Source organism: Chelonoidis abingdonii, chromosome 3, assembly GCF_003597395.2.
Source record: "Chelonoidis abingdonii isolate Lonesome George chromosome 3, CheloAbing_2.0, whole genome shotgun sequence".
Classification (NCBI taxonomy): domain Eukaryota; kingdom Metazoa; phylum Chordata; order Testudines; family Testudinidae; genus Chelonoidis; species Chelonoidis abingdonii.
This window is the reverse complement of record NC_133771.1, coordinates 44,014,535-44,033,578: the sequence shown is the minus strand read 5'-3', so window position 1 is coordinate 44,033,578 and position 19,044 is coordinate 44,014,535. Positions and strand designations below refer to the sequence as shown.

At 39.6% G+C, this 19,044-nt stretch overlaps 1 protein-coding gene across 1 annotated transcript in view; it reads left to right on the top strand.

Annotated features, from left to right (window-relative positions):
* CSMD1 (CUB and Sushi multiple domains 1) overlaps nt 1-19,044 on the top strand; it is a 2,093,217-nt gene that overhangs the window by 1,695,919 nt on the left and 378,254 nt on the right. Inside the window, exons 27-28 of the mRNA XM_075063712.1 lie at nt 12,278-12,469; nt 15,256-15,394. Coding sequence (XP_074919813.1) covers nt 12,278-12,469; nt 15,256-15,394 — 331 coding nt within the window. The remainder of the gene's footprint in view (nt 1-12,277; nt 12,470-15,255; nt 15,395-19,044) is intronic.

Below are 19,044 nucleotides of genomic sequence, written 5' to 3'. Positions count from 1 at the left end.
TGTCTTGGATGGTTTAGATCAGGGATCGGCAACCTTTCAGACATGGTGTGCCGAGTCTCCATTTATTCACTCTTAATTTAAGGTTTCACGTGCCAGTAATACATTTTAACGTTTTTAGAAGGTCTCTTTCTATAAGTCTATAATATATAACTAAACTATTGTTGTATGTAAAGTAAATAAGGTTTTTAAAATGTTTAAGAAGCTTCATTTAAAATTAAATTAAAATGCAGAGCCCCTGGACTGGTGGCCAGAACCCAGCCAGTGTGAGTGCCACTGAAAATCAGCCGATGTGCCGTCTTCGGTACCCGTGCCATAGGTTGCCTACCCCTGGTTTAGATAGAACAAGTCCTGCATCTTGGCAGAGGGTTAGACTATATGACTCTTGCAGACTCTTCTAACACTATGATTCTAAGTGTTGAAGATCCAAAGCCAGGAACTAAAGTGATGAACTATCCTAGGAAAGGGAATTCTAACTTTGCAGTACACTTCAGTAGGATCTAGCATAGCATCTGAACAAGTATTCACATCAGATGCAGAAATCGTGGTCATTCTCAGCCAGAAAGAAAGCAATTGATTATGCTGAAAGGTAAGCTATAAGGTGGGGGGTTATTAATGGAGTTCTTTGAAACCAGTGTTGTTCAGTGTTTTTATTAATGATCTTGGCATGAGAAGTAGGAGTGTGCTAATGATATTTGCTGAGAATGCAAAGTTGGGAGGCATTGTCAATACAGAGAAAGATCAGAATACTATAGAGGGAGATCTGGATGACCATGAAGATGGGAGTAACAGAAATGGGATGAAATTCAGTAGTACAAAGTACAAGGGTCTAATAAGTACCAGGGTCTAATAAGAAGAATTGCTGCTATATGCTGGGGGCTCATCAGGCAGAAGTGACAGAAAAGGAGAGAGATGTGGCTGTGTTGATTAATCACATGACGATGATGAGCTACCGGTGTGACACATCTGCAGAAAAAGCAAATTCAATCCTAGGATGACCATGCAAGGGATTTCCATTAGAAACAGAAAAGTATTAAAACCATTGTATGAGGCAATGGAAAGACCTCCTTTGGAATATTGTGTACAATTCTGGTCACCTATGCTTAAGAAAGATGAATTTAAACTGGAACAAATACAGAGAAGAGCTATTAAGATTATCATGGGAATGGACGGTCTGTCTTATGAGAGGTGACTAGAAGATCTTGGCTTGTTTAGTGTAGGAAAAAGAAGGTTGAGAAGGGGATATGAATTGCTATTTCCACTAAGGGACAGTGTTGGCACAAAAATAAATGGGTTCATAGACTGGCCATGAACAAATTCAGGCTGGAAATCAGAAGTTTTTGAATCATCAGAGGAGGGAGATTTTGGAACAGCCTCCCAATAAGAGTTATGGGGGCAAACAACTTAATTCGTGTTAAGGGAGAATTGGACAAATTTATGAATGGGACTGTATGACAGAGTTGTTTATGACAGTAGGGAACAGGGCTTGGCAGCCCTGGGGGTCTCTTCCAGTTCATATTTAATGTTCCTAAAAGCTCATGCTTCAGGGCTTCAGCCAGTCATCTGCAATAGTCAGGAAGGGATTCCTGCCCCCCTCCTCGTGCATTCTTGTAGGTTTTTTTTACACGTCCTCTGACACATCAGAAATAACCATGGCTAGAGATGGGACACCAAACAGAGTGCGCCAGGACTCTGAGGTAACACCAAGCATTCTCTCTCACATGTGTTTAGTTTGTGAGTTTTTGCTCAGGGTTTAACTAATCACCATATTGGTAACCCTGAAATTTTTCACTTTCATAGATTCATAGACTCTAGGACTGGAAGGGACCTCGAGAGGTCATCGAGTCCAGTCCCCTGCCCTCATGGCAGGACCAAATACTGTCTAGACCATCCCTGATAGACATTTATCTAACCTACTCTTAAATATCTCCAGAGATGTTTTCTCTACAGCATAGGATTTGGGTCACTTGTTGAGACTGACCCAATATATCTATCTTAGTCAATTCCCTGCCATTGCACTTCACTCGCTCCCCGTGGCACATAATTGTTTAGTCTCCTTTGGGCTGTAATACTTCAGTCCAATTTTGGTTATTGGGGTTAGTATGTGGGTTCTGGGTGGCGTTGGTGACCTGTGATAGTCTGACTAGATGATCTGATGGTCCCGTCTGACCTTAACTCTATGAAGGCACATAGGAATTTCCTGACACATAATTAGATTCTGTTGCAAGTGAATGGGATTTCAGTACAACTGGACTTGGACACAGGAGAGGCATTCTCCTTTAAGTCTTACCATTTTGGAAAACTAGTTCTGGATCATTGATTGATTGAACACTGTGGCACATCACAAACTACGGGTTTGTCTTGATTAGGAAAAATAATCAAAATTAGGTTGTAGGCATACATATAAAACTATTGTTAGGAGAACCCCAAAGGTTCTGAATTGGGAATATACCGTTAAGTTTGGGTGCTTATCTGAATAAGTATCCTGAAGTAATTCAACAGATAATTAGCCATTTTCTAAACAGATCCTGGTTCTCTTTGCTGATCTCCTAACAGTGAGCCCAGAAGAGACCTCTCTCCAGCCAAGGGGATGAAATGATTTTTTGTGCTAAAGTTGGCCTGTAATTGTTGTCTTCACATTTAAAAAATAAAAAACACTTTTAAAAATTATTTATATAACACATTTAGGTCTTGGATAAAATGCAACAATAAACAAACAAATATTAAGCATTTCTTGGCCACAACTTTCTTTACAACATGACTCATCAATTATAGTAAAAAAAAAAAAAAAATTGAGAGAAACAAACAAACAAATTAACACATTAGTTAAATCGGAATAATGACTTGGGAGTCATTGCCATTGCTGTTGACACTTTTGTTGATTCGTTTTTCCTTTAGCAAGGGCTTAAGGATCACTGGCTGCACATTGAACACACTTGTCAGTTTCAAGCACCACAAGACATAGTCTGGCAAAGTCGGTTTCAGTAATGGCATCCATCTCTGGCTCTTTGGATTCTTGCTGAATACATGACTGGCTAGGGAAATGCCTATGGTGACTGTGGTATATCTTTGCTGGACTGCTAGTGTGGTGCCTTCTTGAAAAATATTTTCCTGTTGGTGCAGATTTACGTTGATTAATATATATCAGTGCTATTTGCACTGCTTATAGTTTAGGTTGTGTCAGCATTTTCATTATAAAGCCTTCATTTCCAGGATTTATAATGTGACTGCAAAAGTTTGCTCCATGACAAAATTGCTCAACACTCTCAGCTCAACAAATTCAGTCAGAGAAAAAAAAAATCCTGATGACTGACTGACTGACTTCACAGTACTGAGAGGGGGAGGGACTTTACTACTACTGATAAAAAGTGCAGCTGCATAGGGCTCCCCCCTTCAACAAATGTTCTAGGGTTGAAAGGAAAACAAATGCTATTCCAGGGCCATTCCTCTAGCACCAGAGTCTTTGGCTCCAGCTGTTATCTCTGAATCCCCCATGCCAGTGCTGAGCTGAAGACTCTTGTGACCCCTATGGTGGTATTATCAATTCCACATTGCCATTCCTCTGGCACCCCAGTGCCTATTCTACTGTGGCAGAATTTGTGTAGGAGGTCATTTCTGAGAGCAGTCTGCATTGGCCCCAGCACCGTAAAGGATGGATTTGGAGGCCCTTCAAACAGTTTCTGAGACAATCCATGTATTTAAAAGCTCCACTATCTGTCTTCTGCTAGTTCCCATTGAAACTGCTACTGCAGACACTCCAGACCTCCCAGAAGTAAACACTTCTATCCTCCTATGATGATGTCAGCATTCTAGCCATGAACCCAGTCCATTTCTGGGGATTATAGATTCTATTCTAGGAGGTGAAGGTCTCCAACCTCTTCTCAATGCAGATTTCTCTCTAATCATCCAAAAGGGCACATTCCACTATCGCTTGCTGAAATTTCCACAGTGGAAGAACACAAACATATTTGTGGAACTAGAAATGAGGTGATAAACATCCAGGGTGAGTCAACTCCCTGCAGGATGATCTTGATGCACAGATATAACTTCTTCACATGACACTAACATTGTCCTGACCCCTGACAATGTTAATCCATTTAATGAACTTTTCTTAAAATGGTTCAGGGCTTCCAAACTCCACTAGAAAAACTGCAAGATAATTGGTACTTTTGCATGATTGTCAGTCCACTGTGTTTACATTTCTCATAATGGAGCCAGACTACTTTTCTCTGGTGTGTTTAGTGTTGTGTGAGTTTTTTAAATAACTTTACTGGAACTATTGCACATTTTTTGTGCTTTGTTTTTGGCTATGATGCACCAAAATCCTTCTCAAACTTTTGCTGCAATCACTTCTCCCTTTTCAATTTTAAAACAAAACAGATGGGACTTTTGCTGCGGTGTCTGTAACTTGCACACCTAAGTTGCTAGAAATTGGAAGCTTTGAATATTTTTTTGGAAATCTTCAAAGTAGAGAGAAGAAAGTGTTTTTGATGATGGGCATTGCTGACATGACTGTATTTCACAGACATGGTGAAGATGATGATTTTATCCTTGAAGACATAATGATAGTGTGTGGCCTAAACAAACTCATAAAAAACATGTCCTTTAAATGACAAATTAGACTCAACTCTAATATGTCACAGATATATGTAAATACCCTGGTTAATATTTTCAAAAGGAGCCTACTTTCTCATTGACTTTCCATGAGATCCTATGTCACTTATGAAAATGGGTCTTAGGCTCTGAAGTCACTTAGATCTTTTTGGAAATTTTAACCAGTGTGATTATTTTGCAGGATGAATGAGCCCTATCATAGCAGTGCTCACTGCGTGAATACATAAGGCGAACATTAATTATATTGTTCCATATCAGTGTATTGATGTGTATAAAAAAGTGCCAGTTATCAGATGGAATGAATGACGGGGGAATGAGTGGCTTTTAAAGTTTGCATTAACTACAAGCATATGAAATATGTACACCAGCACGAATATTACAGTTCTTGAGACATCTGCACAAAACCAGATAAAGTACTAGACTTGTGACTTCCTTCCAGCTGGAGAGAGAGAGAGAGAGAAACCTTTGGGAATCCTGAGCTGTAAACAGCTTACAAATGAGACAAGTTAAAAACTTGACAGCTTGTCTAAATGCTCATTTTACTGGATGGCACATCAATGCTTAAAGCTAGTGTTTTGTTTAATTAGGATCAAGTATATTTGTGGATAATAAAATGGTTCCTAGTCTCAAATACAGATAATGCATTCATAGAACAAAAATGCAAATAGTATTTTGATACTTGTTAAATGTTTGTCAATGGTGGCTTTTTAAATTTTGAATTTGTACTTGGTAAATGCAGTGAATTATTTAAGATATCAAATTTTTAGTAACTGGTGTATATTTGATGTCAAAAATAGATGAGCAAACTTTGCTACTTGAGGTACTATGTTGCACAGAACACTTTAAGGAGGGAATGATGTATTCAAAGGTTTTTTGTTTGTTTGTTTTTTGTTTTTTGGGGGGGGGGTTGGAAGAGGACAATAACTAATGATATAATATATTTATGTGTGTGTGTTTACTCAATTTTCAGCTAATTTCTGAATTTACTGTTCCTTAACAAACATGCTTTACAGTCATTCATAGTTTTAGAGATGTTACTTGTCTATGAAATAGGAAAGTACTTCAATGGGATCACGACCGTAAAGCTGTTTTCTCTCCCTGGTGGCCAAGTATATATTCAATAAACCACACTAATGTGGCCTAGCTGTCAGATAAATTTTCAATTTAGTGCTTGGGGAGTTATGTGTAAAACTCTCATTAGCAGTGACAGTTGTTACTTGAATTGATAGTCATAAATCACAATGTGAAAATAAACAACAACAAAAAGAAATTGTGCTATTTTTTGCTACTTCATTGAGAAATAAAACCCACCTCAAGGTGTGGACCCTGTGGAAGAAAGATGTGTGAGTTTCAGGGATGGAAAAATGACCAGAAAATAATGCATAGTGCAAAGATACACATTAAACCTTGTTTATATACACAGCAGTGGTAGAGAGACTGCAATCAATACACGGGGATATATGTCAGTTAAACTTTCTAATTTACTTATCTGTCTGCAGACATGCAGGTACATACTACATTTGCTGGTTATTTGTTGCAGCATCAGAGTATGTCTGACATATATTTTTGTCTGGGTCTACTACTTCCCCCTCCCTGAACTCTCTCCCCTGTAAAGTTTCAGCACAATATTTAAGCTGTCTTTTCTGAAACTACAATTGTTGCTGCATACATCAGTCAACAGGGGACATTGAGTGAGCAGACGTAAACTCTTCATAGCAGATGTTGTGGCTTGTTCTATGTTTGTATAGCACCTGAATAAATGGGACCCCGATCGCAGTTGGGCTTCTTAAGTGCTACCATAACAATATGAAAAATAATAAAAGAATAAGTTGGTCTGATGTTCAATACCATCACTCAGATAAAGAATTGTAATTCCAGCAGGGAATGTTTCCAACAGTACTGAAAATCATGCCTTCCCCTTCCTATCCACATCCCGTGAAGGTTAGGAAGCCTGGGCTCATGCCAGCTGAAATTAGCTGAACATCACGTTAATGAAATGTGAAAGTTGTATTATAGTGGACAAAAGAAGCCAGTTTGAAATAAATAAATAAAATAGCCCCGCTGTGAGATAGGCAAAGGACTGAAGTGACTAGAACAATGGAATATGAGGGATTTACAAGCGGACTTGGTATATTTCTTTGTTTTAAAACTTTTTGTGATCCATTAAAAAAAAGCTGTGGGAAACTAACAGACATGAATTGACTTAGACAGTAAAAGAGAGGACCCACAATAGTAGATACAGTACCAAAATTTTGTGTCACTTTAAATAAGCTTGGCCTCCTAATAGCAAATTTACTTTTATTTTTAAACCTAAATAGTATCAACACTCAAGATTTACCAAGTCTAAGAGCTAGTTCCTCTCATCACCCTCTTTCCATGGAAGGACACGCTGTATTTATACATCTGTTGACTAACTAGGTTTTGGAAAGGTCATCTCAGGACTTCCGATCCGTACAACCTATCACCCCTCAGGTTGAGGCACCTCAACCTCATTCTATCAGAGTTACTGAAACTGCACTTGTAGCCTCTGGCTTCATGCCGTATGCCCCTCATTTCCATGAAAGTTGCCTTTCTAGTGGCTATCACTTCAGTGAGAAGGGTAGATGAACTTCAGACCATGATGGTGGATTAACCTTTCACCACATATCCTTGTTCCTACACCCAAGTTTCTACAAAAGGTTGTTTCTCAGTTTCATCCCAACCAACCCAAACACTTTCACCACACTTCCTTGTTCCTACACCCAAGTTTCTACAAAAGATCGTATCTTGGTTTCATCCCAACCAACCCATATACTTACCTGATTTCTTTACAAAGCCTTGCACCTCAGCAGATCTTCTACTGACAGAAGACAAGACCGGTCAGGAAGTCCTGTAGACTTCTTATCACTGAGAGGATAAAGAGGCAGGCAATCTCCATACAGAGGATTTCCAATTGGATTTTGGGGTGTATTACACTATGTTATCAGTTGTAAGGAGTGCCTCTGCCCTGGACAGAGAGTCCATTCCACAAGAGCCCAGGCATTGACTACGGCACCGTCCATGGTGTGTCACTTCCAGACATATGTAGGGTGGCCACGTGAAGTTCGGTGCATACCTTTGCTGTGCACTACACCTTGATGCAGGACTCTGTGATGGATGCATCATATGGCGTGACTGCCATCTGTTCAACCATTTCATCCTCTTCTTCGCACCTTCCTCTGAATTTGGTACTGCTTGTTAATAAGCCTCAATGGAATACAATAGGGATCATTACTCGAAGAAGAAGAGGAGGTTACTTACCTGCAACTGGCGGTTCTTTGAGATGGGTGGTTCCTATCTGTATTCCACTTCATGCCCTCCTTTCCCTCTGTTGTGGATCTGTTCAATTTGCAATGGAGAAGGAACTGGAGATGTGGTCAGTCTGCCCCAACCTTTATCACCTCAGATGAAAGCATGAGGCAAAGCAAAGATACATGCACAGACCAACGGACAGTGCTACTTTCAAATTCTCGAGCTCTGGATGCATAGTGTGGATTCATAAACCCTCAGTGAAATAGAGATAGGGATTCTGCATCTCAAAGAACCTCCAATTACAGGTAAGTAACTTTCTTATCTTTAGTGTGGAAGAAAATTAATGGGCATAGTCTATGTAAAAAGAGATGGGTGTCACTGTCATTTTAACTGCTTAAGTTATTTGTTTAAAGGGCAATGCTGCGTTTAATTGCATTTAGTAAGGTACTTGCTCAGTGTGAGTGTGGGCACTGCAGGTTACAGCCCAATTCTGCCATCCATGATCACATTGAAGAGCACTTTACTCTGTGAGTATTCATAGATCTTAAGGGAAGAAAGGACCACTCTGATCATCTACTCTGATATCCTGCATAACACAGGCCCACAGAATCTCACAAAGTAATTCCTCATTGAGCCCATAACTTCTGTGTGAGTCATAACATATGTTTTAGAAGGATATCTTGATTTAAAGACATCTCCAAGAGATGAAGAATCCATCCTAGGTAAGTTATTCCAATAGTTGATTACCCTCATTGTTTAAAAAGTGTACTTTATACCTAGTATGAAAATATCTAACTTCAGCTAGACAATTCCCATGGACTTTTTTGGGACTACTTATAGAGTGAGATAGTTCTCAACATGAGTAAGAGTTACAGAATCTGGACACGTGTTCCTCCTATGTTGTTTTTTTTCTGGAAGAGTACCAAAAATGTAAAAGTCACTGTTCTATATGAATTCTGCTGTTTTCTTGTATTCTCTTCTTTAAGGATAAAGAAATACCTATAGTATTGATAAGAACAGGAGTATTTATGGCACCTTAGAGACTAACAAGTTTATTTGAGCATAAGCTTTTGTGGGCTACAGCCCACTTCATCGAATGCATAAAATGGAACATATAGCAAGGAGATATGTATACATACAGAGAACATGAAAAGGTGGGAGTTGTCCTACCAACTCTAAGAGGCTAATTAATTAAGATGAGCTATTGTCAGCAGGAGAAAAAAATAACTTTTGTGGTGATAATCAAGATACCCATTTAAGAAAATTTGGCAAGAAGGTGTGAGGATATTTAACATGAAGAAATAGTTTCAATTTGTGTAATGGCTCAGCCTTTCCCAGTCTGTATTTAAGCCTAAATTGATGCTATCTAGGAGGCGGGGTTGGATGGGGCGGCAGAGGGAAATCAGCAGCACAGGTTCCGGGGGCAGTCAGTGGGCAGGGAGAAGGGGTGGTTGGATGGGGCAGGGGTCCCGGGGGGGACATCAGGAATGAGAGGAGAGGTTGGATAGGGCTACGGAGATTCAGGGGCAGTCAGAGGACAGGGAGCGGTTGTGTGTTGATGGGGCTGGGGTCCCAGAGAGGCCATCAGGAAACCTGGAGGTGGGCAGGGGGATGGGGCAGGAGTCCCGGGAGGGGCAGATAGGAGGTGGGGGCTAGGCCATAACCCTCTCCACTAAGCGGTCGTCCATACAGTTTATGAAACCTGATGTGTGGCCCTCAGGCCAAAAAGTTTGCTATAGGTACAGAAAAAAGCTATGGCTATGGCAACTTATTGCACTCAATAAATTGCAGGTGGAGGAGAATCTTGCCCAACAAATGCAGGAAGTTGCGTTTAGAGTAGTAATGTGATAAAGTATGACACATTGGTAGTGACAGGTATGTCAAAAATAATTAAGGAAAATTGTGAAAGGTAGAAAAAAAATAAAGAAGTTGAGTGTGATCCTACTTCCCTTCTGAGCCAAAATTTCTATTAATCCATAGAGTTAGATATGCAAGGGATTGGGCTCTGAGTGAGGGAAGTTCATGTCCATATTGACAAACTTTTTTAAATGTAATATCTACAAACCTCCATTGCACAATTACGTATTGCAGCACAGAAGTTCAGAACAATAATATCCGAAATGGTGTTCACAGTACAAAGTAATCATGACCAGTAATGCACGTTGCTGCTGTGTCTGATGAAGTGGGCATTCACCCACGAAAGCATATGCTTCAATACATATGTTAGTCTTTATGGTGCCACAGGACTCTTAGTTGCTTTTTGCACATTGCAGTAGTTTCCACATGTGTAAAAAGTGAACAATGGTTATACATCTCAAAGTAATACTGACTGGTTAAAGTGTTTGGGCAAAGGAAAGCCTTATATAATTATTAAGTAGGAATCAGCTCAATAAAAACAATAGATAAGGAATGTATCAAGTGGCACAATACAGAGAGGACATGAAGGTGATGAAGTGAGATTTGATATAACAAATTTCTGTCCCAAGCAAAGTTTTTTTTTTTAAAAAAAATCTGTACAAAACCAAAACATGACCAAATAACTGGCCAAAACATCACAAGGCAAGACAAAACAATTTACAACAAGAGACTACCAGCCTAATAGCTATAAAGAGAACAAATATCTGGAGAATAGAGGTGATGCCTCAGTTTGACAAAGTGTTAATATCTGCTTCTCATAAGAGCTAGGGAAAGGAGAGGTAACATGTAAAAGGCAGGAACTGTTTTGGTCCATGACTGGGGTGCCTAGGCACAGGGCTGGCTCTAGCCATTTCGCCACCCCAAGCACGGTGGCACGCCATGGGGGGTGCTCTGCCGGTCGCCGGTCCCGCGGCTCCAGTGGATCTCCTGCAGACATGGCTGCGGAGGGTCCGCCGGTCCCGCAGCTCTGGTGGACCTCCCGCAGTCGTACCTGTGGATGCTCCACCGGAGCCGCAGGACCAGCGGATCCTCCGCAGGCAAGCCTGCAGGAGGTCCACCGGAGCCACCTGCTGCCCTCCCGGCAACCGGCAGAGCACCCCCCGCGGCATGCCGCCCCAAGCAAGCGCTTGGCACGCTGGGGCCTGGAGCCGGCCCTGCCTAGGCATTATAGTAATAATAATAATTTGTATGGGAGATAAGCATGAGGATTTACTCACCGTGAAGATCTGATACTGACTATCATGCCATCTCAATACAAATTAAACTTTGCTTGAAATTTTGACCCTAACACATGAAGACATGATACATCTTCTTAGAGTATCCTCTGAGAAAGTTTTACATACCTCTATAATGCAAACTCCAAGGTTGCACGTAGTGGTTGTTTGGTTTGACTTCCCATGCATGTTCCTTTCCCATGCTGTTAGGCACTCAAAGAGTAAAATGATGTTATTTACATTCTGACATTTGTCATATACCAATTGTCATATCACTTAAATACATATTGATAGCTGAAGCATCAAAGGAAGAAAAGGGAATTGTTAGCTTGTTTGATGGATTAACTGGACTGTAATACTCCCTCACTCACTTCGGAGGAGGGAGGTCATTGAAGGGCTGGCGGTAGTCCGCCGCCAAGCTTGTTGCAACTTAACTAGGGCGGAGTCCATCTGGGTTTCCAGCAGCCGGAAAACAACAGTCTCAAGGGGCTGGCTATAGCCTGGGTGGGGCCCAGGCAGCCAGCAAACACTACAATCTCAAGGTAGGCAGAGGGGCGAGGGATAGCTCAGGGTAGGGGAGGGATACTCATAGGTTTGAGCATTTGCCTGCTAAACCCAGGGTTGTGAGTTCAGTCTTTGAGAGGGGCTGTTTAGGGATTTGGGGATTTAGTTGGGGATTGGTCCTGCTTTGAGCAGGGAGTTGGACTAGATGACCTTCTGTGGTCCCTTCCACCCTTAATAATCTATGATTCTAGGCTGGGACCTGGGCTTGCAGGGCCCAGGCAGCCATCGAACAGTCTCAAGGGTCTGGGGCCACTCGTCTTCAGAGTGAGAGCCCCTTGCAGAGGCACGAGGGTCAGCCACTCGGGGTTAGTGGGACACGGGTCTTCCCTACTCCACCATGTCCCAGCCCTGTCAGGGGCAGAATCAGATGCCCCAGGGTTGGCAGGGATCCAACCGCAACACGTCAACATGGAGGCTCGGGGCTTTGCAGCCAATGCTCTGGGGGCTGCCCCTGGGCCACTTCCTGCCTCCCCTGGGGTGGGTACTTATGATGTCCAGGAAACTGGCCAGAAGCCAACATAAGCATAAGCATGATGCATCTCAGTGGGAAAATACCTGTAGAAACAAAATGCCTTCCCATGATAACAGATAAGCGTATAATATTATCTCTGATTGAATGCACCTATAAAATGTTGTACTGTATATTTATTAAAATGTAGTACATATGTCTTAAATATGTTCATTTCATTGTTTTCTTATAGCATCAGTTGCATCAACATGTAATGATCCTGGGACTCCACAGAATGGTACCAGATATGGAGACAGCAGAGAGCCTGGGGATACCACCACCTTTCAGTGTGACCCTGGGTATCAGCTCCAAGGACAGGCCAAAATTACTTGTGTGCAGCTGAATAACCGATTCTTTTGGCAACCTGATCCTCCAACATGCATAGGTATTGAGATCAAATGTTAGTGTGCTTTGGGCTTGAAGCTAATGCAGATCATATTTCAGTTTTTAACAGATGATGTTAAAGTAGTGCTTTCTAGAAAACTCAGTCTTTTCAAACTTGTAAATACTGTCTGATTCTCAAGATAAATGCTATTATTGACAACAGATTTTTCCAGCATAGTCTATTTTTGAAAATTTGTTTATGGTGAAGGTGACAAGCTTCAAGAAATTGTTAATTAAGTGCAAGACAGCATGGTCAGATGTTTAACTTGGAGTCAAAGCAGCTGGGTTCTACTTATGACTTTGCCCCAGTTTACTGTGTGACCTTGGCTAAATCATTTCTCTGTACTACAGTTTCCCTGTGTCAGTAGAACTGAGATAATCTATATACTATAGATATTTCAGATTCTCAGGTGAAAGGCACTAAATAAGTATAAAGTATCAAATTTGTTATATTATTGTTCACTTGTTAAAACTTTCACTTTATGTTAGTGATTAATTTGTAGTTTTTAAAGCCTAGTCAGGTGAGAATCAGGGGCCATATATGATACTGGTCTCACTGTAATACCAACCTTTAGATATTTGACTTATAGTAAAAAAGCAAAGATTGTTTCTGTTCATTTTCGATAAAACCAACAAACTGATTCTCTCATGAGTATGACCTCCCAAGTAGTAATTTGTTTCCATTGAATAAGTTTTATCTTCTCAGAAAATTTTAAGATAGATACATATGTGTGTACAGAGGGAAGATCAGACTGCCACTGCTGCCCAAAGAATGGAAATACAAGTTCTTTTGCATGTTTCTTTGTGAAACTGCCTGGAAGGAATAAAATTTCTTCCCTTTCACTATTCTTGATTCTTGGTACCTTCCACCCTACATATATGGAATATCTCTTCCATGGGGCTCTGGTTAGTGCATGAAAAGGCTGGGGCCTGGAAGTCTTACTGAGGTGTGTTATAGGGACATCACTGTTTTGCTGCTAGATAGGGTTCTTGCCATCTAATTAACTCTTATGCTGCATACTACGTGTAGCATTAGAGAGCTCCACAACCCAGATGGCTTGAACAGCTGCCTTGGGTCATCAGCTGCAAACTTTAACAATTTTCCTTCTTGACTGGGCCTTTACGATCGCCAGATTGCTTTGAGATAGGTTGGACACTTTATTTAATAATCCTTTAGGGTCAGATTGTGTCTGGTCCCTGCACTGTTGACTGTTGGAGTGCATACAAACCTTTCTTCCCGCTTTCCTTTGGGCCCCTTCTGCAGAGGCTGACCACAACACAGTTGCAGTCCTTTTACTTCCCTGAATTCAAGTATTGTTCCTGGCTAGTATTACTAGATCTCTGAGAATTAATAGTAAGGATGTAAGACAAGGTCCCCATCCATTTCTGACCTCCATACAGATAGCAAATTTGGAGCAGCACATGCACTGCAAAATATCTTTCAAAGTTCCCATTTGTGTGGTGCAGCACTGCATAAGGACAGGTTTGAACATCTGATGATTACAGCCAATAAAACAATTTTTAATCCATGAATCATCAAGTAATAGTTCCCAGAGATTTGGATTCACTCCTAATTAAAGAGTTTAGAGATAGGACAAAACATATAGATTTCTGGATTATGAAGATCAGATGTTCTAGAGTATTATTTCAATTGTAATAAAACCCAGCGCTTTATCCAATTAACATAGTTCAATCTGTATCTCTTTATAGTCTGTTTTAAAAATCTAAATTTTAATTAATCTGCTGAGAGAGTAACTTGTAGTGAAATGATGTGCACATACTTAATGTTCCATTTTACTCAGGATGACCTTGAGGGAGTTTTCTATTTAAAATAATTGTTGCTGTCGTATATACAGCAGTAGTGGAATCCTCGGAGTTCTATAAAGCCATGATATGCGACCTTTAATATTCTCAGATAGTTCTTATTCCACTATAATGTGGATGGCTGAGATTTAATAGCTATACTTATTAGCGTTCTGTACATTGTCAAGCCACTGTTCACGTTTGTTTAATGTTTTATGCTGCATTTACACGTTATAACTTTCCTGAGTATGGTCATGTGCTTTACCTCAAGCTAAGTCATCAGAAGACACTGAAGATTTGTGAATATTTACTAAAATAATGACCTATAAAAGGAACCATGCTGTTGTTTGTTGTTTTTTTAACACAGCTTGGTTGATACTAATACTTACTTCGATCACAATGGTAGGAGCTCTGCACCTCAGCAAACCTCCCTTATTACTTAGGTGTTTAAATATTGATTTAGGCACTTTAGAATTTTGGTTTGAGTTAGCTGTGTGATTTTCTTTGTTTGTTTGTGTGTTTTTGCCCAAGTGCCTGGATCTGTGAATTGGGTTAACATCTTTATTAATTGGATCAAAGTATTTTATATTTCATCTGCGGCCAAAGGAAAATAGCATCATTAAGTGTTAGTTAATATTGGGCTCTCCACTTCTGACAGTGAAGTTTATTGGGTGAATGTTAAATACTTGGTTAGTGCAGCTGGGATAAAATCACTAAGCAAACCCAAAAGCATTATTACTTAGATTTCTATTTCCTGTATCAGATTATTGGAAAACTTTTTGTTTTTGAACTAAATTGGGGAAAATATGTGGAAAATAGGATGTGTTTGTTGTTGGGACTATAAAGAGATCATTTGTTGGGAATGGAAAAAACTATTCTGATTTTTTTTTAAAAAAAAAAGCCAAATAATTCTTATTTGAATAGTTTATCTGTGATTTTTAGTTTAATATGCAACTGCTTTCTTTTTCCTTTTTGTATTGACAGCTGCATGTGGAGGAAACTTGACGGGTCCGGCAGGTGTTATTTTATCACCTAACTACCCACAGGCATATCCTCCTGGGAAGGAATGTGACTGGAGAATAAAAGCAAACCCTGACTTTGTCATTGCCTTGATATTCAAAAGGTACCATTTGTAGAAAATCCCTTTATGTATCAGGTTTTTAAATGTCACACCTAAAAATTATATAATTGATCACTACATAGAACTCCCAATTACATTTCCTAAATCCTAGAGTGTGTGTCTAATACTTACTTCATCATTGCTTTGGAATGACATGAAAGAAACAAAATATTTAGCTTTACAGGGTTTTTTTGTTGTTTTTTTTTTGTGCCAAATGTGTAAGCCGCAAAAACTGTATGTGATGTGTGGGGTATAATGTTTTTTAAAAAAAGAAAGAAACAAACATTTAATTTGTATCATATGTTGCACCATTGACAATTTGAGTGGGATGGCTCTATATTAATGGGGAATAATACTACCCAGAGTGTTTGAAATACGTATATTTCATTGTCATATTAATGCAATGTCTGCATTGTGTGATACCTAATTCATCTGTATCCCATTTCTTGTCTGGTGAAGTCTTCAGGCTAACATTAAATAGTGTATTATCATGAAAATATGAGTCACTAAGTTATTAAATTGAATTAACCCTTCAGAAAAATACTTTAACATTATTTAATAATGGTCGCCTATTAAGCAAAGATGATTATTCTGAAAATTGATTCTTATTGTGTAAACGTCTAGTAGATGTAGTTCCAATCTAATATGTTTAGACCCAAATTTAAAAGTTTGGCTGGAAGAATCTTTTTAAACTAAGGAGTCACTCTTGCATTTATTGGATTTCATTGTTTGCAATTCCTAAGCGCTAGTGCTGAGACTATTCAGCTCCCATTCACATCAGCAGGAGTTGGAGTTTGCAGGCGGGGGTACAGAATGCAATAGTTGCCTGTTATGCTGTGGGCTAGTCAGCATAGTCAGCATGTCTGAAGTAGTGAGCTTTTATACATGAAGACATCTGCCTTTTTCACAATTGGTCGTTATTTGTATTACTAGTGTATTCGGCAAGATATAAAATCCTTACAGAGGCTACTCCCCGTGCTCGTTTGAAAAAATCATTAAACTGAAATGAGGCTTATTCATTTAAAAATATCTAAAATATATCTTTCTGCTTCTTGATGATTACATCTCTTCTCATTTGCTTTAATCCCACTACTATATTTAACAATAATAAATGTTCTCTGATTACATTTTGCTCTTGCTGTTTTTAACAATTGTTCTGTAAATATCAATTGCTTTGGCATTGACATTTCATTCCATCCACTGATATTCATAGGAGGAATAAAACATTGATTACCTAGTAGAAGCCACCATATTAATCGTATTCCTAATGCCAATTCAAACATTCCATAGAGCAGTTACATTTTTTTATTCTGATGAAAAGATAACTTGCTGTATCATACATTTTTTTCTATGTGCAGAATTCCCATTGATTTCCACAAGAGTTCCCCAGTTGAAGTGTGGACAACATCTGGCCCAAAATGTTTTGTAGGCTGGGTGACTAACATACAATAGTTTCAGCTTCATGGGAAATTCTCTAGATTTTGAAAGCGTGGCAACAAGGGAAGAGATTGGTGCAAGAAAGGAATGGTATAAAGAGCATTTTAACATGAGAGCCTTTGGTACAAACATATTTGTCCTTCCAGGGATGAGTTGGAAAAGCAAATATTGAGTAAAAGCCACATTTATATGTCTCATAATGCTGTTTTCTGCAAAAGCTGAATGGGCTGGTGAAAACGCCTAGATATAAGAGCAAGGAATCATCAACAGTTTTTGGCTGTCTCTGTTTCATGTTTTGTTAAAATAATTACTGCACATGTGTTTTTCAATTAAATGTGTTATAAGATGTTAAATATGTAGATCTCTTTGACATGCACTATAGTTGGATTGATAAAAAAAGACCAAAAAATGGGAAGAGGCCTTTATTGTCTTCAGGCTTTTTTATGCTTCACCACTACACTTGGAATAGATTCCCACTTTGCCTATGCCAGCTGCCCCCAGACTTCTCTAGATCCTTCCTCAGAACCAAATTCTTTCCTGCAGATGTCCTACTGTATGTTACTCTCATGGACAGTTGTCATAGCTTCCTTAGCGTTCATAACCTGAGAAGCTAGCATGAACCCTCTAAGCTTAATTACCAGCTTAGATCTGATAGGCTGCCACCAACCAGGAATTTCAGTGCCTGGTACACTTGGGTCCCCCAAAACTTCCCTGTGGGACCCCAAGACTCAGATGCCCTGAGTCTCCTAACAAAGGGAAATAAACCATTCCCCCCACCTCTCTCCCACCCAGAATTTCCTCTCTGGGCTAACCTGAGAGTTACTGATGCAACCTCTTTACATCACAATACCAAGAAGCATGTCTCCTCTCTTCCACAAAGAGACAAACCCAAAGACAAGGAAACAGAAAAGATTCTATCTCTCTTCCCCCTTAGCTTCTTCCCGCCCTGGGACACTAGGAGAGTTAAACACAGAGAGCAGTTTTTCCCCTCCCCCCTGTCTTTCCTTTCTCCCACCAATTTCCTGGTGGGTCAACTAGAAAAAAAAAATCAACAGGTCTTAAAAAACAAAACTTTTAATAAAAAAAAAAAAAAAGAATAGAATAACAGTTCTCTGTAATCTAGATGGTAAGATACAGGGTTTTCAACTTATAGAAAATGAATAAACAATAGAAAAGGGATAAACAGCCTTATCCAAAAACAATACAATTTAAAGTACTTATAGCCAAATACACATAAAGACTCCACCAGCCAGATACACAGATGCAAATACAGCAAAACAATTTAAAAGACTATACTTTTGCTACCTTGTACTTACAACTGGGAAACAGAAGATTAGAAGGACTGGAAATAGACCCTCTCATAGCTGAGAGAGCACAGAACAGACAAAGACCCAAGACCAAGAAACACCCACAAATTCCCTCCCTTAAGCTTTGAAAAATCCGGTTTCCTGATTGGTCCTCTTGTCAGGTGTTTGGTTCCCTTTGTTAACCCTTTACAGGTAAAAGAAACATTAACCCTTAGCTATCTGTTTATGACAACAGTCTAACTTCCTTGTGTTAAACACTGATCGGTGTTCAGAAGGTGATCAGGAAGAAAAGAAAGCAAAACCCACAACCCCCGTGCCTACTTGTCTTTCACTGTTGAGCTTCATGTAGCCCTTGGACCTTCTCCACTGCATCATTTATTCAGCTTCTGTCCATATCATTATAAGGTTCTCACATTATTGTCTTTCTGCCTCCATCCACACAGCCTCCCTGAACTGATCTCAAGGCCACTTCCTAGTCCGTGTTTAAGTCTCTCTTAAGGATCCCCTTCTGCTGTACTGCCTTCATTGAATCTAATTGACTTGTACAACAATATAAATATGTGTTGTTCCCCTTCCTGTAATAGATTGTAGACATTACAATAGACATATTAATAATGCATTGATTATAATTCTGTAGTAAAAATACCTAGCTCTTACATAGAGTTCATAGATCACAAATCACTTTACAAAAGAGATCAATATCATTTTCCCCATTTTATAGATGGTGAAACTGAGGTACAGAGGAGAAGTGACTTGCCCAAAGTCACCCAGCAGACCGAGGTAGAACTGGGCATAATACCTAGGTCTACCAGGTTTCAGTCTAGTGTGATATTCACTAAGAAACTCTCCCTAAATTAAATTCTAAAATGTTACAGTTAATGTTCTAAACTAAATGCTACAGTTGAATCT